This window comes from Pseudophryne corroboree, chromosome 7 (assembly GCF_028390025.1).
Source record: "Pseudophryne corroboree isolate aPseCor3 chromosome 7, aPseCor3.hap2, whole genome shotgun sequence".
Classification (NCBI taxonomy): domain Eukaryota; kingdom Metazoa; phylum Chordata; class Amphibia; order Anura; family Myobatrachidae; genus Pseudophryne; species Pseudophryne corroboree.
Window position 1 is genome coordinate 418,516,359 of NC_086450.1, and position 22,516 is coordinate 418,538,874.

Genomic DNA, 22,516 nt, shown 5'->3' on the forward strand with positions numbered 1-22,516 from the left:
TTTATTCTGTCTGAACTCTTTATTTCAGCTGCCAAACACAATAGGCCCACGTATCTTCTCTTAATCTACAGTGGGGCAAAAAAGTATTTGAACAGCCACCGATTGTGCAAGTTGACCCACTTAAAAAGATGAGAGAGGTCTGTAATTTCCATCATAGGTATACTTCAACTGTGAGAGAGACAGAATCTGAAGGAAAAAAAAAACAGGAAATCACATTGTATGATTTTGAAACAATTTATTTGTGTATTCTTGTGGAAAATAAATATTTGGACAATCAAAAAGTTTAACTCAATGCTTCGTAATATAACCTCGGTTGGCAATTAGAGGTCAAACGTTTCTTGTAGTTCATGACCAGGTTTGCACACACTGAAGCAGGTATTTTGGCCCACTCTTCCATGCAGATCTTCTCTAGATCTGTCATGTGTCTGAGGCTGTCGCCGGCAACACGGACATTCAACTCCCTCCACAGATTTTCTATTGGGTTGAGGTCTGGAGACTGGCTATGCCACTCCAGGACCTTGAAATGCTTCTTACGGAGCCACTCCTTAGTTGCCCGGGCGGTATGTTGTTTCCCGGGCGGTGTGTTTGGAGTCACTGTCATGCTGGAAGACCCAGCCATGTTCCATCTTCAATGCTTTTACTGAGGGAAGGATGTTTTTGCCCAAAATCTCACGATACATGTCCCCATTCATCCTCTCCTTAATACGGATCAGTCGTCCTGTCCCATTTGCAGAAAAACAGCCCCAAAGCATGATGTTTTCACCCCCATGCTTCACAGTAAGTATGGTGTTCTTGGGATGCCATTCATCATTCTTCTCCCTCCAAACACGGCGAGTGGAGTTTATAACAAAAAGTTCGATTTTGCTCTCATCTGAGCACATTACATTCTCCCAATCCTCCTCTGGATCATCCAGATGGTCACTGGCAAACTTTAGACGGGCCTGGACATGTGCTGGCTTAAGCAGGGGGATCTTTCGGGCGTTGCAGGATTTCAATCCATGACGACGTAGTGTGTTACTAATGGTAACCTTTGTGACTGTGGTCCCAGCTCTCTTGAGGTCATTGACCAGGTCCCCCGGTGTAGCTCTGGGCTGATTTCTCACCGTTCTCAAGATCATTGATACCCCACGAGGTGAGATCTTGCATGGAGCCCCAGGTCGAGGGAGATTGTAAGTGATCTTGTATTTCTTCCATTTTTTAATAATTGCGCCAACAGTTGATCTCTTCTCGCCAAGCTGCTTGCCTATTGTCGAGTAGCTCATCCCAGCCTTGTGCAGCTCTACAATTTTGTCCCTGGTGTCCTTAGACAGCTCTCTGGTCTTGGCCATGGTGGAGAGGTAGCAGTCTGACTGTTTGAGGGTGTGGACAGGTGTCTTTTATACAGATAACCAGTTCAAACAGGTGCCATTAATACAGGTAATGAGTGGAGGATAGAAGAGCTTCTTAAAGAAGAAGTAACAGGTCCGTGACAGCCAGAAATGTTGCTGCTTGGCAGTTGTCCAAATATTTATTTTCCACAAGAATATACAAATTGTTTCAAAATCATACAATGTGATTTCCTGTTGTTGTTTTTTTTTTCTTTCAGATTCTGTCTCTCACAGTTGAAGTGTACCTATGATGGAAATTACAGACCTCTCATCTTTTTAAGTGGGTCAACTTGCACAATCGGTGGCTGTCCAAATACTTTTTTGCCCCACTGTATTTAAGCGGGTTTAACAATAGTCCTTCAGCTTCTCATTGGTGTGAACATAATTCATCATTGCCAGTCGGTCACTTTGATAAATGGACCCTGGGCTGGTGCCTCTGGGGTGAGAGCTGTGAGATGTCATTATGTGCTGTTATCTCCTACCAGCAGAGAAACAGTATTTTGGCTGTGGAGGGGGGGTCTGGTAACCATATGACATGATGCGGGCCAGAGTTCATGTCTTATAGGCTCACATTGACTGATAGGTCACTGGTGGCACAGCACGGCCGTCCCGTCCATTTTCCATATCTGCCATTTCTTATGGATCTCATACTTCACCTGAAAAAGGGGCAAAATGCTCAGAATTAATATTGGCGCAGCTGTAAGGCATACGTCACTGTGTTACTACAGATTTGCTATGGCTTCGTATACAGCTGTCCTGCTACAACCAGCGTGGCATATCTATGGCTAAGTTCCTTTACAATTTCACCCAACACCTATCAACTTGGAAAAAGCAGCTGCAACAATAGAAGTAGGTTTATTTGAATAAAAACATACTTGCAAAATCGATGCGGTACTGAGCCTATGAATAACATTGCATATTGTCTACCTATATACCAAGGCTAGAAATAAAATCGAAAGTGAAATAACATTGTTTTTCTCTTACGTCCTAGAGGAAGCTGGGGTCCATTTTAGTACCATGGGGTATAGACGGTTCCGCAGGAGCCTTTGGCACTTTAAGACTTTTCAACAGTGTGAACTGGCTCCTCCCTCTATGCCCCTCCCCCAGACCTCAGTTTAGAAAATGTGCCCGGGAGACTGGCTGCACATCAATGAAGCTCTACTGTAAGGTACAAGGGTGTGGTTTTTGCGCAATCTCCTATTGTGATATAATACAGTCACAGTTCTATGTCCTTGTTCCCCCTTATTATGGTGGGATTTGTATAAAAAAGGTAGATTCTTAATGTATGATTCCAATAAAGATGCCCAAAATACGTGATTCCCTTGTTCTCTCAAGTCCGTTTGAGTTATAGGTCCTCCAATTCTCTCTACACTTTTGGTTCAGAAAAATGTAAATTCTTCATCTCGAGTATATGTAAAGAATAAACAGGAGGAACCACAATAGTGTAACTCAATTTTAATATAAGAACAAGGGTATTTAAACATATGGCTGGCAGCGTACCTCAAATTAAGGTGTATAATGCACACCAAGTCTCGTTTAGTATAGTGTCTGTGGTGCCTCTCTAGAACAAGGATCCACCGTCAGTCCAAAACTGGGTTGCTGTCCAGGCAGATGGTGTTCACCAACGCGTTTCAGCTCACCAGAGCCTTTATCAAGCTCTACTGAGTTTGACTGAAAAATACTTTGTTAGGTTTTTTTATTTTACAGGGAACCTGCTGGCAACAGCTTCCCTGCTTCGTGGGACTTAGGGGGGGGGGAGTAGGAACCAACTTCTCAGTTAGTTTAATGGCTCTGCTTCCGCTGACAGGACACCATTAGCTCCTGAAGGGTACTGAACACAACCCTTGCCTGGCTGCTGCTCACTCTCACAGCACTGCCGCCACCCCCTAACAGAGCCAGAAGTCAGAAGGCTGGTGAGTATTAACCGGAGACCTGCAGAGAGGGGCCCTCCGGTCATCATGGCGGCATAAAGGTACCAGCGCAGCGCGGGACGCAGCGCAGCAACATGTCTCTCAGTGCAGGGCGCGGGGGGGGGGTGCGCTCTGAGGGACATGATAAATCCTTACTCTCACTGGCAAAATGTACATACATGTGAGCCGCTGATGTACACTACCTCCGCCAGTATAAATATTACTGTGGCTGAACTGTGCCATTACAGGGGGCGGGGCATCACCTCAGAATTGCTTGTAACACTCATTTGACGCCATTTTCTCCTCATAGAGACGCTGGAGCGCTGATCCTACAGGCTGCTTCTCCTCACACATCGTTGATACAAGTACCAGGGTGTTATAGAAGGGGAGGGGAGCACATAATTTATTGAAGTCTGCGGGCTTCACATTGGATAAAAAGCGCTGTTTTGGTATATATGTATATTCATTGTATGTAATACATATAGGGTGCGTGGTGTGGACTGGCAATCCCCTCTGGGTCTCTCTGACAGACTTTAGGTAGATCTGTCCCCAATAGCTCCCCTGTATGTGTGAGTGGTGTGACTGTACACGTGTGTAACATGTCTAGAGAAAGTTCTTCCCCAGAGGAAACCATTTTGGAGGCACAAGAGTGTTCTGAGCCTGTGTGGGTGTGAAAGCTGCAGAGTAATATGTAAATTCTCTGAGTCTGAACAACAGACAAAGTAAGACAGTCTGTGGAGGATGCTCTGTTTGCTGATTCCTCCACGTCACCCACTCGGGACCCCTCCTGTTCCCAGAAAAGGTCTCTGACCCAAATTATGCAAAGGGACACAGATACCGACACTAAAGTCGACACTGGAGATTTGAGGGGGGTAGATCCCAAACTGGCTAAGAGCATTCAATGTATGATAGTCACTATAAAAGAGGTGTTGGAATTTCCTGACACAACACCTCCACCTGAGGAAAAAGATTATTTTAAATTAAATAAAAAACAGGTGGTGACTTTTCCTCCGTCTAAGGATAGCGTGCCCTTTCCCTGTAGAGGATAGGCGTAAGTGGGAGTCACCCCCAATGATAGACACCTCAGTCTCTAGGTTGTCAAAGAAAATCGTTTTACCTGCCCCAGGGTCAGCTTCCATAAAAGAACCTGCTGACCGCAAATTAGAGACGACTTTAAAGTCCATCTGTGTTGCTACGGGTACGTTACTCAGGCCTGCGATTGCTTCTGCATGGGTAGGTAACGCAGTGGAAAAGTGGTCAGACAATTTAATTGTTAATATTGACACGGTCGATGATATGCTGCAAATTCTAGGTCATATCAAAGATTCTGCAGGTTACTTGGTTGAGGCTATGAAGGACATAGGCTTACTGGGCTCAAGGGCCTCTACTATGGCGATTTCAGCCACAGGGCGCTCTGTATCCGCCAATGGAATGCTGATGCTGAATCCAAAAGAAATATTGGGCACTCCCCTACAATGGTGAGGCCCTCTTTGGAAACTAGATGCCATGATATCAACTACTACATCTGGCAAGTCAGCATTTCTGCCGTCGGCAGCTACATCGGCTAAAAAAAAAAAAAGTATATCATTCTCATACTATGCAGTCCTTTCGGCCCAACAAGTACAAAAAGGCTAAGAGTACCCCTTTTGTCACAGGAAAAGGGAGAGGAAAAGGTAGAAAATCTACAACACCTTCAAGCTCCCAGGAGCAGAAGTCAGCAACTACTTCTGCAAAAGCCACAGCATGACGCTAGGGCTCCTCTGCGGGAGTGCGATCGGGTGGGGGCACGTCTTTTATATTTCAGCCAGGACTGGCTTCACTCAGACCTGGATCCCTGGATATTACAGATAGTATCCCAAGGTTACAGGTTGGAATTTCAAGACCTTCCCCCATGCCGATTTTTTTCAAATCAGCCTTGCCAGTTTCTGCTCAGGACGGCACAAATGTCCTGAACGCAATACACAAATTATGACAAGACAAAATAATTGCCTTGGTTCCTGCCGAACAAAGAAACCAAGGTTTTTATTCAAGCCTGTTTGTGGTGCCGAAGCCGGATGGCTTGGTCAGACCGATTTTATACCTAAAATCTCTGAATCTTTATTCGAAAAGGTTCAAATTCAAGATGGAATCCTTGAGAGCGGTGATTTCCAGCTTGGAAGAAAAGTAATTTCTGGTGTCGGTGGACATCAAGGATGCTTACTTGCATGTCCCCATTTACCCGCCACATCAAGCGTACCTGAGGTTTGCGGTTCAGGATTGCCACTACCAATTCCAGACATTACCGTTCGGGCTCTTCACGGCTCCGAGAATATTCACCAAGGTGATGGCGGAGATGATGGTTCTCCTTCGCAAACAAAGAGTCAACATAAGTCCATAATTGGACGATCTCCTCATAAAAGCGAGATCCAGGGACAAGCTACTCCAGAACATAGCATTGTCCCCGAAGGTGCTTCAACAGCATGGTTGGATCATAAACTTCCAAAATCGCAGTTCGAACCGACAATGAGATTATCATTTTTGAGAGTATTTCTACTGGTGGAAAAGGCTTAGGACATCCAGAGAATGGTCAAACAACGTTTGAGACCAAGAACAGTATCAATTCATCAGTGCATTCGCCTGTTGGGGAAAATGGTAGCGGCTTACGATGCGCTACAATATGTCCGTTTCCATGCCAGGGTCTTCCAGTGGGACCTACTGGACAAGTGGTCAGGGTCGCATCTCCACATGCATCAAAGGATAATCTTGTCAGCGAAAGCCAGCATTTAGTTCCTGTGGTGGCTACAAATTTCTCACCTCCTGGAGGGACGCAGGTTCGGGATTCAGGCCTGGATCCTGGTGACCACGGATGCAAGTCTACGAGGATGGGGAGCAGTCACGCAAGGCGAAAGCTTCCAAGGAAGAGGGTCAAGTAAAGAAACTCACCTTCACATAAACATTCTGGAGTTGAGAGCTGTGTATAACAGTCTTCATCAAACGGCACACCTTCTTCAAGGTCGTCCCATACTGATCCAGTCAGACAATGTAACGGCAGTAGCTTACATAAAGGCGGAACAAAAAGAGGTGACAAAGATACTCCTCTGGGCAGAAAGACATGCAAAAGCTCTGTCGGCAATTTTCATTCCGGGAGTGGACAACTGGGAAGCAGACTTCCTCCGCAGACACAATCTCCATCCAGGAGAATGGGACCTCCACCAAGAAGTCTTTGCGGAGGTGACAAGTTGTTGGGGTGTTCCTCAAGTGGATATGATGGCATCACACCGCAACAAGAAGCTTCAGAAATATTGTTCCAGGTCAAGAGACCCACAAGCAATAGCGATAGATGCACTGGTGACCCAGTGGGTGTTTCGGTCGGGTGTGGTTCGTTTTATCGACAGTGTCTAGGTCGACAATGTTTAGGTCGACCACTATAGGTCGACAGTCACTAGGTCGACATGGATGGAAGGTCGACAGGGTTTCTAGGTCGACATGTGCTAGGTCGACAGGTCTAAAGGTCGACATGAGGATTTTTTTTATTTTTGGTGTCGTTTTCTTCGTAAAGTGACCGGGATCCCAAATTAGTGCACCGCGTCCCCTCACATGGCTCGCTTCGCTCGCCATGCTTCGGGCATGGTGCCTTCGCTCCGCTACCGCTTCGCTCGGCACACTTTACCGTTCCAGTCGTACTCCACATGGATCGTTAAGTATGAAAAAATCAACAACAAAAAAAATGTGAAAAACTCATGTCGACCTTTAGACCTGTCGACCTAGCACATGTCGACCTTCCATCCATGTCGACCTAGTGACTGTCGACCTATAGTGGTCGACCTAAACATTGTCGACCTAGACACTGTCGATCTTCAGACCGGATCCCGTTTCGGTCGGTGTATCTGTTCCCTCCACTTACACTTACTCCAAAAGTTCCCAAGATCATCGGAAGAACAGGAGTTTGAGCAATACTCGTTGCTCCGGACTGACCAAGGAGGGTTTGGTATCCAGATCTTCAAGAGTTATTAATGGAAGATCCTCGGCTTCTTCATCTTCGCGAGGACATGTTTCAGCAGGGGCTGTTAGTTTATCAGGACTTACCGCGGTTGCGTTTGACAGCATGGCTGTTGAGCGCCAGATCCTAGCCCGTAAGGGTATTCCCAATGAAGTCATTCCCACACTTATTCTGGCCAGGAAAGGGGTAATGTCCAAACATTACCATCGTATTTGGAGAACATATGTATCTTGGTGTGAATCCAAGAAGTCTCCTGCGGTGAAGTTTAAATTAGGACGGCTTCTCCTATTTCTACAGGCAGGTGTGGATGCTAGATTGAGATTAGGATCGATCAAGGTTCAGATTTCGGCCTTGTTCGTTATCTTTCAGAAACAATTGACTTCTCTTCCTGAGGTCCAGACGTTCGTGAAAGGGGTTCTGCGCATCCAACCTCCCTTTGTACCTCCTGCGGCACCATGGGATCTTAATGTGGTGTAGCAGTTCCTTAAATCGGACTGTTTTGAGCCTCTGCAAGACGTGGAGTTAAAGTTCTCACTTGAAAAGTAGTCATGCTGTTGGCCTTGGCTTCAGGCAGACGAGTGTCTGAGTTAGGGGCTCTGTCACAGAGTCCTTATTTGATATTTCATGAAGATAGGGCTGAACTGAGAACACGTCAGCACTTTCTTCCGAAGGTTGTGTCTTCTTTTTATATCAACAAACCAATGGTGCTGCCAGTAGCTTCTGACACCTCAGCCGTCCCAAGGTCCTTGGATGTCCTCAGAGCGCTGAGGACTTATGTTGCAAGAACAGCTCGGATAAGGAAAACAGAATCTCTGTTTGTCTTCTATGACCCCAACAAGATTGGGGGTCCTGCTTCTAAGCAGACTATTGCGCGCTGGATCAGGGGTACCATTCAGCACGCTCATTCCACGGCAGGATTGCCGTTACCGATTTCTGTAAAAGCCCACTCTACAAGAAAAGTAGGTTCGTCCTGGGCGGCTGACCGGGGGGTCTCGGCTTTGCAAATCTGCCGAGCTGCTGCTTGGTTGGGTGCAAACACATTTGATAAGTTTTATAAGTTTGACACCTTGGCTGCTGACTACCTTCAATTTGGTCAGTCAGTTCTGCAGGAACATTAGCACTTTCCCGCCCATACTGGGAGCTTTGGTACATCCCCATGGTACTAATATGGACCCCAGCATCCTCTAGGACTTAAGAGAAAATAGGATTTTAATTACCTGCCGGTACATCCTTTTCTCGTACTCCGAAGAGGATGCTGGGCGTCCACCCAGTGCTAATTTTTCCTGCTGATTTACATTTATCTTTTTGCACATTGTTTCATGTGTTCAGTTGTTAACAGCTGTTGCTGTTGCGTTATGCATGCTGGTTGGCATGACTTATGTTAAAGGCCATGTTAGCCGACATGATGTTTGTGGATGGTGTGAGCTGGTGTGAATCTCGCCACAAGTTTAATAGTAATTCCTCTCTCGAGTATGTCCGTCTCCTCGGGCACAGTTCCTATACTGAGGTCTGGGGGAAGGGCATAGAGGGAGGAGCCAGTTCACACTGTTGAAAAGTCTTAAAGTGCCGAAGGCTCCTGCGGAACCATCTATACCCCATGGTACTAAAATGGACCTCAGCATCCTCTACGGACTACGAGAAAAGGATTTACCGGCAGGTAATTAAAATCCTATTTTTTAGTGTTCTCTACTTTTGCCATTTTTGGAAATGGTTTCCTGTATGACATCTTAAAGCTGTGTATTAGTTACTGTTCCTTGCTGGCCCAGACAACTAGTACTCTATATAAATTTCTTCCCAGAGATGATTTGGAATGCTGCAAAGGTTTAAAAATAGAGGTAAAGAACAAGCACTGTGTGAATGAGCTGTGCTGTCACAGCAGCTTAACCAACTGAAATTTCAGCTTCTCCAGTTACAGTTGACGGCAGGGTAACACTGAGATTTATTTTGACTTTAACACTTTTATATATTATGTAAGCAGGTTTTAGTAAAAAATATGAAAAGCGTTTTCTATCGTTCTGTGAGCACCAGTATGCAATTAACTCTATGGCCACATTTAAATCCTTTTTTATTGTTTGTTTGTTTTTATGCCTCCTACCTTCAGTATACAAGTTTAGACAAGTGCCATTTACTAGTCCAGGAAAAGATACTGTAAATTTAGAAGCCATTCTCCCTATTCTCTGATCCTTCCCATGGCCATGGGAGTGACTGGATATGCAAGAAGCCAATATAAAGTAAACATTACAGTATAGTACAATTCTTTAAGGCTTATAAGCTGCCAATGTCAACTTGACTTTGGCTCTTCCATTGGCCGGTGCAGAAACTACACACAACTGCACTGTTCAACTCTTTCATGGATTATCTGGCTGAGAAAGCAGAGCATCATACAGGTGAAACTCAGAAAATTAGAATATTGTGCAAAAGTTCATTTATTTCAGTAATTCAACTGAAAAGGTGAAACTAATATATTATATAGACTCATTACATGCAAAGTGAGATATTTCAAAACTTTATTTGTTATAATGTTGATGATTGTGCCTTACAGCATAAGAAAACCCTAAATCCAAAATCTCAGAAAATTAGAATATTACATAAAGTCCATAAAAAAAGGATTTTAAATACAAAAATGTCGGCCCTCTGAAAAGTATAATCATGCATATGTACTCGGTACTTGGTTTGGGCACCTTTTGCATGAATTACTGCCTCAATGCGGTGTGGCATGGATTCTATCAGCCTGTGGCACTGCTGAGGTGTTATGACCAGGATGCTTCAATAGCGGCCTTCAGCTCTTCTGCATTGTTCGGTCTCATGTATCTTATCTTTCTCTTGGCAATGCCCCATAGATTCTCTATGGGGTTCAGGTCAGGCGAGGTTGCTGGCCAATCCAGCACATTAATCCCACAGTCACTGAACCAGGTTTTGGTACTTTTGGCAGTGTGAGCAGGTGCCAAGTCCTGCTGGAAAATGAAGTCAACCTCTCCATAAAGCTTGTCTGCTGAAGGAAGCATGAAGTGGTCTAAAATGTCCTGGTAGATGGCTGTGTTGACTCTGGACTTAATATAGCACAGTGGACCAACACCAACAGATGACATGGCTCCCCAAATCAACACAGACTGGAAACTTCACACTGGACTTCAAGCATCTTGGATTGTGTACCTCTCCATTCTTCCTCCATACTCTGGGACCGTGGTTTCCAAATGAGATGCAAAATTTGCTCTCATCAGAAAAGAGGACTTTGGACCACCGAGCAACAGATCAGTTTTCTTTTTCTTTAGCCCAGGTAAGACGCTTCTGACATTGGTTGTTGTTCAGGAGCGGCTTGACAAGAGGAATACATTTGAAGCCCATATCCAGGATCCTTCTGTTGTTGGTGGCTCTTGATGCACTAACTCCAGCCTCAGTCCACTTCTTGTAAAGCTCACCCACACTCGCCTGACCTGAACCCCATAGAGAATCTATGGGGCATTGCCAAGAGAAAGATGATCATCAAAATTATAACAAATAAAGGCTTCAGATATCTCACTTTGCATGTAATGGGGAAGATTCAAGTGTTTGAAAAGTCAGTTGGGTGTCTGTTTTTTCCTATATCATAGACAGGAAAAAACAGACACCCAACCGACTTTTCAAACATTTGAATTCCCCCCAATGAGTCTATATAATATTAGTGTCACCTTTTAAGTTGAATTACTGAAATAAATGAACTCTTGCACGATATTGTAATTTTGAGTTTCACCTGTAGTCTGGTAGAAATGAGTTTGATGTCCACTCAAACCTATGAGGAATTTGCATGTGCGAACCCTTGTAATGCACCTAGAAATATTGTTGGACAATGCAGGGGTTTGTGCCAGCACATCAGCCAAACTTGATGCTGAATTGTGACAGTTTGTACAGTCAATGAGTGTGGATCCTAAGCCTCTACCAGGATGAGCATATCACTGAATGTCTCTACTGGGAGAACAATTAAGACTTTCAGAAAAAATCTTGGTATTCTGGATAGCTGAATGGCAGGATAGTGGCTGCCAGCGGCGTAACTACTACCCCCGCAGTCCTCGTGGTGGCTTGGGGGCGAGGGGCTGCGGGGGCGCCACTGACTTTGCACAGATTGACATGCGGACGAGCGTCCGCATGTCAATCTGCGGTCTCCTTCTCTCCGCTGCTGTAAGGAGGGACACGGAGCGCACATCGCGTGCCTCTCCTGTGTCCCTCCCTGGCTCTCCCCCGGCCGGTCTAATAAAGGAAGTGCCGTTCGTGAGCTCTGATTGGCTCACGGACCGGCACTTCCTTTATTAGACCGGCAGGAGAGCCAGGAGGGACACAGGAGAGGCGCGCTATGCGCTCCGTGTCCCTCCAACACAAAGGAGCGGGGGGCGGGGGGGGGGGGGGGCGAGCAGGCACTGTGGGGGAATATCTGGCACTGGGGGCATATACCTGGCACTGTGGGGGAATATCTGGCACTGGGGGCATATACCTGGCACTGTGGGGGAATATCTGGCACTGGGGGCATATACCTGGCACTGTGGGGGAATATCTGGCACTGGGGGCATATACCTGGCACTGTGGGGGAATATCTGGCACTGTGGGGGAAGATCTGGCACTGGGGGCATATACCTGGTACTGTGGGGGAAGATCTGGCACTGGAGGCATATACCTGGCACTGTGGGGGAAGATCTGGCACTGGGGGCATATACCTGGCACTGTGGGGGAATATCTGGCACTGGGGGCATATGTGGCACTGGGAGCAAGGCCCTAGCAACAAGCACTACCCCCTAGCAACGAGCATGACACCCAGTGCATGAAACCCCTGGCAACAAGCATGACACCCAGTGCATGAAACCCCTGGCAACGAGCATGACACCCAGTGCATGAAACCCCTGGCAACGAGCATGACACCCTGAGCATGAAAACCCCTGGCACCGTGCATGGAACCAAGAGCATGAAACCGCTGGCAACGAGCATGACACCCAGTGCATGAAACCCCTGGCAACGAGCATGACACCCTGAGCATGAAAACCCCTGGCACCGTGCATGGAACCAAGAGCATGAAACCCCTGGCAACGAGCAGGTAATTTAAAAGTAATTAGAAGCCTTACTGTAGAACTTAATGTGTAATGGGCATTACGGTGTGTGGCATAATGTATCACGGACATTGCGGTGTGTGTCATAATGTGTCAGGCATTACGGTGTGTTGTATACTATATCACGGGCATTGTGGTATGTGATATAATGTCTCAGGATCATTGTGTGTGTCATACTGTGTCACAGACATTGTATGTGCTATAATGTATCAGGGGCATTGCAGTGTGTAGCATAATGTATAACGGGCATTGCGATTCCTGCCATAATGTGTCACAGGCATTACGGTGTGTGGCATAATGTGTCGGGGGCATTACAGTGTGTGCATATTGTGTCATGTGCATTATTGTGTGTGGCATAATGGCTAAGGCCATTGCAGTATGTGGAATAATGTATACTGGGCATTACTATAAGGAGGAAAAATGACAAATAATGTAAGGGGCATGAATCAGGATTATTTTTCTTTCCTGTGGTGGCTAACGTCTGGGCGTGCAGGTTGCAAAACTGGGGTATAAGGTAGTCTTTTCCTGCAATGCCACGCCCCTTTACGCGAAGCCACGCCCATTTCAACGAAGCCACACACCCCTTTTGGCGGCGCGCGCGACGTAGGCGCGTGCATATTTGTCTCTTTACTAGTGCCAATTATGGGGGTTATGTGTGTGTGTGGGGGGGGGGGCGAAGGATTTTTTGGCTTGGGGGAGAAAAATTTCTAGTTACGCCACTGGTGGCTGCCCTGACAAAATTAAAAACAAACAAGAAGCCCTGCTGTGTGGTTGCGTGCAGATAGGCATCTCTCAAGCCAGCAAATGTCCCATTACACCCAGTGAAATGGACTCCATATTGTCTACTGTAGAATGTTATTCATATATGAATTTGAGGACTCTCCAAAAAAACTGCACTTTTCCTCTGGTGATACTCCCTCTAGCATGGAGCCCCAGGGGCCAGTTATTCATCTAGCAGGCCCCAATGCTCCATATAGGTTGAAGGTTTTATGAAACTCACTGGACACTGGACATTTATCATTAAACAAAAAAATGGAGTATTCATTCCAAAATCCTGTTCTGCAATGAATGCCGATGACCACTTCAGAAGAATACTTGCCAGCACTTCCTTTACCTCTGTTGGTCTTGTGGTCTTTGAAGTTGTAAACGTCCAACATTTTAGCAACTGTTGTAGTTTCCAGGTGGTATGCCTTCTTGATGACATTTGACCCTCTTGTCCTGATTGCTGCAAGTCCAATTATGCTTCCATCCATTCAGAGGATTTTGTCCTTATTTTGGCACTGTTATTTTTATGTATTCCTAACGGTTTCACCTGATCTTCAAAGTCAATTTTGTCTTTATTCTGAGTGTAGTGCTATCTGAACCTACAGCCTGGTCTTCTCTGGATGAGGGAAGAACTCTTGCCAGCTGTACCTTTGGAAATAGTAGATTCATCTTGGCCAAAAAGAGTATTTTGGTACTTACCGATAAATCCATTTCTTTGAATTCACTCGGGGACACTGGAGATCTCAGACAGCTGGGGTGTGAAGGATGCAAACCGGAGGTAGCACAATATAACAAAAAAAAAATATGCACAGCTGGCTCCTCCATCTTCACGCCCCCCAATCCCTCCAGTTTGAAAAATTGACATAGAGAAGAGGGAACATGAAAAGTCAAAGTCATAAGGGGAGGAAACAAACGTACAAACAAGTCAAACGGCAACCAAGAATTATGAACATAATAGTAAAACTGTTTGAACTAACTTTAACAAGAACACGCAGGCTGACAGCACTGAGGTAAGCGTCCAGTGTCCCTGAGTGGATTCAGAAAAATGGATTTATCGGTAAGTACCAAAATCCTCTTTTCTCTTTCATCCACTAGGGGACACTGGAGATCTCAGACAGCTGGGGACGTCCCAAAGATACTCCCATGGGCGGGAGTGCTGTCCAAAGCCTGAAGAACCAAACGTCCAAACCTTTCATCTCTAGATGCAAACGTATCAAACCTGTAGAATCGAGTGAACGTGTGTGTCGATGACCACATTGCAGCTCTGCAAAGCTGGGTAGTGGAGGCTCCTCTAGCCACAGCCCATGAAGCACCCACTGATCTGGTGGTATGAGCACCTACCCGAAATGGAACCCTCTTACCACTAGAGATATATGCCTGTTTGATGGTTAGCCTTATCCATCTAGCCAAGGTTTGTTTCAAAGCTGGCCAACCCCTCCTGTGTCCATCATACAGAACAAACAAAGCATCAGATTTCCTAATCAAAGCCGTAGCCTGTACATAAACCCTTAAGTCTGTGACCACATCCAAGGCCAAGTATTGGAAAGAGGGGACCACAGTGGGTTGGTTAATGTGGAAACCCGTAACCACCTTAGGTAAAAACTCCAGTTTTGTACGGAGCTCCGCTCTGTCCTCATGAAAAACTAAGAAAGGACTTTTACACGACAGAGCCCCTAACACTTTTACACTGACAGAGCCTGACACTGACAGAGCCTCTTTTACACTGACAGAGCCTCCTTGCTGATGCCAAGGCTAGGAGCAGGGCTACTTTCCAGGACATGTATTTCAGATCTGCCTTCTCCAAAGACTCGAAGACCGCCGATGTAAAAAATTCTAGCACTAAATTTAGATCCCACGGAGCTGTGGGAGGCCGAAAAGGTGGTTGTATACTCAACACACCCTGCAAAAATGTCTGGACCTCCTGCAAGGACACCAGACGTTGCTGGAAAAGAATGGAGAGGGCCGATCCCAATCTCAAACCTCCATCCAAGCCATTTTGGAGAATCCTTAAAAGTCTATTTTGGCGGAACTCACTGGGATTCCAACCCTTAGACTGACACCAGTCCATGTACTTCTTCCATTTTATATAGTAGTGTTCTGCAGTGACTGGCTTGCAGCTAACATGGTAGGAATAGCCGATTTCAAAATACCTCTGTCTCTTAGTATCCTGGTTTCAAGAACCACGCAGTCAAATTTAGACCGTTCAGGTCTGGGTGAAGGAATGGGCCTTGTGACAACAGGTCTTCCCTCTGGCAGATTCCACGGATCTGCCGCCAGGAGTCCCCTCAGGTCCGAGTACCAACTTCTGCAAGGCCAGTCTGGTGCTATTAAATCATCCACGCTCTTTCCCGTTTCACTTTTTTTTTAACACACTCAGTAACGGGAAACGGCGGGAAGATGTACACCAGATCGTAGGACCATGGAATCGAAAATGCATTCTCCGTCTCTGGTGCTGGATTCCGCGTCCTGGCCACATACCTTGGCAGATGATGGTTGTTCCGAGAAGCCATTAGGTCTATCTGTGGTAGACCCCATCGTCGTACTACTGCATCAAATATCTGTGGGTGTAGACACCACTCTCCTGGATGCATATCTTGATGACTGAGAGAGTCTGCTTCTCAATTGTCCACTCCTGGAATGAAGACTGCCGACAGAATTATGTTGCGCTTTTCTGTCCAAGACAGAATCTTTGTGACCTCTACTAAAACCATGCGGCTTCTTGTTCCTCTTTGACGGTTTATGTATGCAGTTGCCTTCACATTGTCCGATTGCACTCTCACGTGCTGAGCCCATACTAGGTCTTCCGCCAGAAGTAGAGCATTGTAAATGGCTCTTGGCTCCAGTACACTTATTGGAAGACTGCTCTCCTGTGGTGACCATCTGCCCTAAAACTGATGGCTGTCCAATACTTCTCCCCATCCTCTGAAACTGGCATCATTTGTAAAAATTTTCCAGTACCAGATTCCAAACCTCTTTTCCGCTGCTAGGTCCCTGTGGACCGACCACCAAATTAACGAGGTCCTGGCCTGGGGCGACAAGCGAATCCTTCGGTGAAGAAGTAAATGCATGCCTGCCCCCTGAGCAATCAGATTCAGCTGAATAGGTCTGCAATATTGGATCGCTTTGAAGGCTGCTACCATCTTCCCTAGAAGGTGTACACAAAGATGCAATGAGACCGTCTGGTTTTGTAGAACCTGACGTACCATCTCCCTGATGTCTCGAATCTTGTCTTCTGGGAGAAACACCCTCATTTGAATTGTATCTAAAATGAGACCCAGGAATTGAATCCCCTGCGTTGGTTGCAGATTGGATTTCTTTACATTTCTGATCCAGCTGTGTCGAATCAAACTGGTGAGTTATTTAAGCATCCCGAATCAACCGGTCCTGAGCATGAGCCTTGATAAGAAGGTCATCCAGATACGGTATTATCGTTATCCCCAACGGTGTCAATTTCGCTACCATGACTGCCATGATCATTGTGAAGACTCTCGGGACTGATGAGGCCGAACGGTAGAGCTCTGAACTGATGATTCTTGTCTACTGCAAGCCGTAAATAGGCTTGGTGTGGGGCCCAAATTGGGACATGTAGGTACGCATCCTTTATGTCCATCGACACCATGAACTCCCTTTGCTCTAGTCCCGCAATGACTGTATTGATTCCATCTTGAATTTGAAAGTTGTCAGGAATTGGTTTAACACCTTTAAATTGAGAATTGGTCTGACCCATCTGGTTTTGGCACTACTAAAAAAAATTTGAATAAAATCCCGTTCCTCTTTGAGGAGTCGAGACAGACCAAATTACTTCCGTCTGAAGCAACTTTTGAATTGCCGTGTCTAATGCCTTCGCTTTCTGAAGGCATCGGGGAAGGCCTGTCGTAAAGAACTGACTGTGAGGTTGGTTCAGAAATTCTATTTTGTAACCCTGGGAAATATTGTTGGTCCAGACTTCTGGTGAGGTTTCGGCCCAGCTGCCCTGAAACCTTTCCAGCCATGCGCCCACCATAGGAGACCCAAGGTGAGCTGGGAGACCATCATACCACAGTCTTATCAGCGGCTTTAGTGTCCTGTTTTCGGGTTGTGGACTGGGAACGGCCTCTGTTTCCACGAGTCTGTCCGCCAAAACCTCTTCCACTAGCTCGAAAGGATTGAGACCTACTGTAAATGAGTTGAACACTGGACCAGAGTAATTTCTTCTGACCGGTGGTGTAGTTCTAGGATACGTGGTAGGCAGAAAAGTAGATTTTTTTCCCCCGCTGTTGCTTGTGAAATCCACTTATCTAGTTCCGGACCAAATAAAGCCTCCCCAACAAAGGGGATCGCCTCCACTGCCTTTTTGGAATCTGAGTCCACTTGCCATTCTCTGAGCCACAGAATCCTTCTGGCCAATATAGCTGAAGCCGAGACTCTATCCTGCTAGCATCATTTCTAGCTTGACAAATGTATGTGGCCGACTCCTGGATATGCTCCGCTAGTCAAGCTCTCTCTTCCTGGCGGTTATCCTCCACCACCGCCTAAACAATTTGACCAGCCCATGCTACAATAGCCTTATTTACCCAAGCACTAATAATCGTAGGCCTTTGTGATGCACCTGCCGCCACAAAGACAGATTTCAGTGCCATATCCAACTTTCGTTCTGACACATACTTCAGTGTAGTCAAATTTGGCATAAGTAAGATTGTCTACTTAGACAGTCTAGCCAGGGAGGGGTCCACGATTGGAGGGACCTCCCACTTAGACATGACACCCTTAGGCAATGGGTAATTAGCTGTGAACTTTTTACGAAATCTGGAAGCGTCTATCTGGCTGTTTCCAGGCTTCACCCGTTTGATCCTGTAGAGTCTGAGGAATCGGAAACACTGCGCTCTGCGGTTTCTGAGACTCAAATAGATCAAAGACCTCAGGTTCCTTTAATCGCTTCATCTTTGAAGTTAAGGACCTGTTTAACCGCTTCAATTAAGGATTCTAACCCCTTGACCTCAGCATCTTCCTCCTGAGGACTGACATCAGTAATCGCCTCTACTGACTCTCCCTCCTCCTCATCATCTATGAGACCCTCCTCCTCTTCCTGCAGGATAGGGAGGGGTCTCTTAACCGGTTTACGCACGTTCTTTTCTACTGGTGCGGGCGGAGTTATTATAATTAGGAATTCCTTCATAGTCTTGTAAAAACCCACAGCCCATTCTAAATGTTACTTGTGGGATTCCGCCATTTCCTTAGAAATATCTGCTAGGGCATGTTCCCATGACCCAGACGGACCACTGCTCCCAGGTTGAGCGTCCATTCCCAAACATGTGTCGCACACCCCAGAGCTGCCAACATTAGTGCTCTTTTTTTCCACATTTTGAACAAACATAGCAAGTCTTTGTGGTGTTGGTTGGTGCTTTAGACATGTTAAAGACACACACACACACACACACACACACACCGATCAGCAGTACTTTCACCCTATTAGAGTAGGTAGAGAAAGACCATAGGGATAAAGGGAGCAATGAAAAATTGGAAGTCACACAGCTGGAAATATAAAAAAATAATTTTAGTCACCTCGCAGCCTAGTTTCCCGCATGCCTATTCCCCTCAGCAGAGTGTCTCTCCCCCCCCCCCCCCCCCTCTTCTTAACGTGGATAGGCACAGAAATCCCACACTGGCGGTAACATTCTGCGCTGTGCGCTCCGGTATCACCTGGCCGCCGCCATGCTGCCTCTTACTCCCGCGCGACCTCCACTAGCTGCGCCCCAGCTGCTGCCTCTGACTGTAAATTTCTGCTGAGGGAATGCATTGCTATGGGGGATTAGGGTGCCCTGCTGCCCGCTCTGTCCCCTGCTTATAGTACTCACTGCTCTGTCAGATCCTCCGGGTGAGATGCTGATCCCTTCTGACGGGATCTATGTCTCACATAGGGGGATATCCAATTATCCCCAGGAAAACATCGGGTCCGAAAAACGGCCGTTTTTCTGACTTTTTTCCGATGTTTCACGTTTGGTTTTTTTACAGGCTATCCAGATGGATTGCCTGTAAAAAAAAAAATATAAAAAAAACCCTTCTCCCGAAAACACACGAGCTCAGTGAAACCTTGTGTTTTCGTGTGAAACGGCCCCGTTTTCGGACGAAAACGGAGCTGGTTCTGGGGATTCTGCTTCGCCTGCCGGAGGCAGGTGAAACAAAATTCCCGATAAGCTGGTACGTGCTGCGGGTTATCGGGGCTAATTAGCTTGCCCACGGCGGGACAATTAGCCCTGGTAAGTTACCGTGGCTAATTGGATATCCCCCTTAAACTGTGAATACAGTCTAGAGAGCCTTCTCCTTCCTTTCCTATAGGCTGGATCGGCTCATCACAGTATTTAAAGTAAAGAAAGTCTCTCATGGAGCAAGAGCTCCTTTCTTGTGCTGCTACCTCCAGCACAATTTTTCAAACTGGAGGGATTGGGGGGCGTGAAGGGGGAGAAGCCAGCTGTGCATAATTGTTTTGTTCTATTGCGCTACCTCCGGTCAGGGGTGTATCTAGGGGTCCGAGCGCCCCTGGCAAAGTAAGGGGCTGGCACCCCCCTACACACATTTGAAATAAGGTGTGAGTATTGAAAATGGGGCATGGTCTTGTGGGGGAAGGGCGTGGACACAATAGTATCCCTAATTCAAATTATGCCACACAGTAGTGTCCCTCATTCACATTACACCGCACAGTAGTGTCTCGTATTCACGTTACACCATCCCTCCCCCCCTAACCCACCTTTCCCACAGCTTGACCCTAACCCGCCCCCCCCCCAGGCTCTTCAGTGGAGCCTAACCCTAACCCACCCTTCCTAATCTCCCTCCCTGCAGCCTAACCCTATCCCTCCCACCCTCGCAGCCTAACCCTATCCCTCCCACCCTCGCAGCCTAACCCTCCCACGCAGCTTGCCAGTGGAGACTTTGGCACCAACTCAATTCGAATTTTGGCATTCTGCATCGCTATCTATGTTGGGATGCCAGCATCAGCATTCCGAGCAGTTTCGGGATGCTGGCGTCCGCTTTCAGACTGCCGGGATGCCAAACGCCAGCATCTTGACTGCATCTCAAATGCTGTGAGATGAGCCTCAAATGGACCCAACCATTAACCAAACACCATTAGTTGGATGGTAGAAGTGCTTCCTGTTAGAAGAAACATCAGGGTGCCATCACTTCCAAGATAAAATGATCAATTATCCAATTAACTGATATACATTTCCTTGAACCTGGCCTTGAAATACAGTCCCTTCTCCCAAACACTGACACTTTTTTATTATCTTCAACAACAAATAGATCTATAGCACTGTGCTATATAACAATTGATGTGTGTCTGGTGAGAGTCTGTTACTGCCGGTGTGGCTCCCTTGCTGTCAGGAGTTCCCAGCAACAAGGGCTGATGGGAGCTGTTTTTTATTTTGAGTCTGGTTACAAGTGCGGTGCTGCCGGACACCGGTGCCACTCCACCAGTAACAGACTCTCACCAGGTACAGTCTGACAGTACTAGTTTTCTACCCTTTGGCCACGGGTGGCACCCCCTCCTTGCCTGGCGCCCCTGGCGAGTGCCATCCTTCACACCCCAGCTGTCTGAGATCTCCAGTGTACCCTAGTGGATGAAAGAGAAAAAGATCTCCTTTTACTCACTTCTAATTCTCCTGGACGTCTCTGCTGCATTTTACACTATTATTATTATTATTATTTATTATTATTATCCTTTATTTATATGGCGCCACAAGGGTTCCGCAGCGCCCAATTACAGAGTACATACGCACATAATCAAAACAGGAAAACAGTGACTTACAGTTGAAGACAATATAGGACAAGTACAGGGTAACTAAGCATATCTACACCAGTAAACGACAGTTAGATAAGTTCCAAGGTGGCCAAAAAACTGCGGGATTTGGGCAGTTGAGGATTATTAAATTAAGACCAGGATAAGCACATGAGGGAAGAGGGCCCTGCTCGTGAGAGCTTACATTCTAAAGGGGAGGGGCAGACAGACAGGGGTGACACAGATGGGGTAGACCGAGCATAGGACAGACGGTTAGGATGAGATTTGGCTGGGTTTGGTAAAGAAGTGGGTCTTAAGTGGTCACTACTGACCACTCTCTTCTCAAAACATTCTACATTTCCATCTACAGCACACTGTCCTATCCTGGTTCTCATCCTACTTCTTCAACCGGTCTTTTAGTGTCCGTTTCTCTGGATCCAGCTCCTCTGCTTTATCGGTTGGGTACAATAATGCATGATACTAGGTGCTCTACTCTTCTCTATCTATGCCACTTCTTTTGGAACACTAATGAGCTCATTTGGATTTCAGAATTGCCACAGTGCGGCTGGTTACAAAATGTATCTGTTCTCTCTGGATCTCACAAAATAAGAGTTGGCCTGCGTTACTAGTCTCTCGGCCATTTAGTCTTGGATGTCCTAATTAGGGCGTATTTATACTGCTCCGCTCAGTCCCTTCATTGGTTCGCCGGTAACAAAACTACACAAAATAAAACTCTTCCCTTGTCTCAGACTATTCTCTCAACTCCGCTATGTGTGAAGCTGGGCATACACTACACAATTATCAGGTAGATCATCTGCCAGATTTGGATGGTTGGAATTAATATCTGGTAATGGATGAGAGCAAATGACAATCGACCGTTTGCTCCCAAGCACTGGAAAATGGACAAAAACTGTCGTTTATACAAATCTGTACTTGCAGCACATGAAACCTGGCGACGTCGCTAGCAACAGCAGTCACCTGCATATTAGGCATACACACTGCCCGATATCCACCAATGTGAGCGATATGCCAGTGGATCGGACTTTTACCCTGCTTTAGTCCTAACTTGGCAGAGTGCTGGTTGTAGGAAGTGAAAAAGAATGTGCAGTTGTCAAGTGTTGCCACCTGGCTTCTGTAGCTGGTATTGCAGCAGATCCTAACAATTAGTAGTGTCTGTATTGACGCCAGATGCGGGATGTAACGGCGTCCGAGTTTGCTGGAGGCGCAGGATGCCGGCCGAACTCTATTTTTTAAAGTGCCAGTCATTTTCAAGGCAAAACCATGTCTTGTAAATGACTGCCGCTTTAAAAAAAAAACGTCCAGGAACGGCTGGCATCCCACACCTCCGTCATACTCCATTACATCCTGCCTCATGTTGTGTTGTCTCTTTTGGGTCTTTCAACATGACATCACCTACTAGTACTGTTGTCCTTTATGAAATCCTCATCATACCACATTAGTCAGTGGTTCCTTAGGGCTTTATTTCTTCCTTTTGTTTTTTTACCTATGCTAAAGAAAACAAATTTCTCTGACGTCCTAGTGGATGCTGGGACTCCGTCAGGACCATGGGGATTAGCGGCTCCGCAGGAGACAGGGCACAAAAATAAAGCTTTAGGATCAGGTGGTGTGCACTGGCTCCTCCCCCTATGACCCTCCTCCAAGCCTCAGTTAGG

At 46.4% G+C, this 22,516-nt stretch overlaps 1 protein-coding gene across 1 annotated transcript in view; it reads right to left on the reverse strand.

The window, feature by feature from the left end:
* Positions 1–1,933: 1,933 nt before the first annotated feature.
* The window catches only part of LOC134945475 (glucagon receptor-like), a 221,346-nt gene continuing 200,763 nt past the window's right edge, over positions 1,934–22,516 (reverse strand). The window contains exon 14 of the mRNA XM_063934788.1: positions 1,934–2,023. Coding sequence (XP_063790858.1) covers positions 1,952–2,023 — 72 coding nt within the window. The 3' untranslated portion in view covers positions 1,934–1,951. The remainder of the gene's footprint in view (positions 2,024–22,516) is intronic.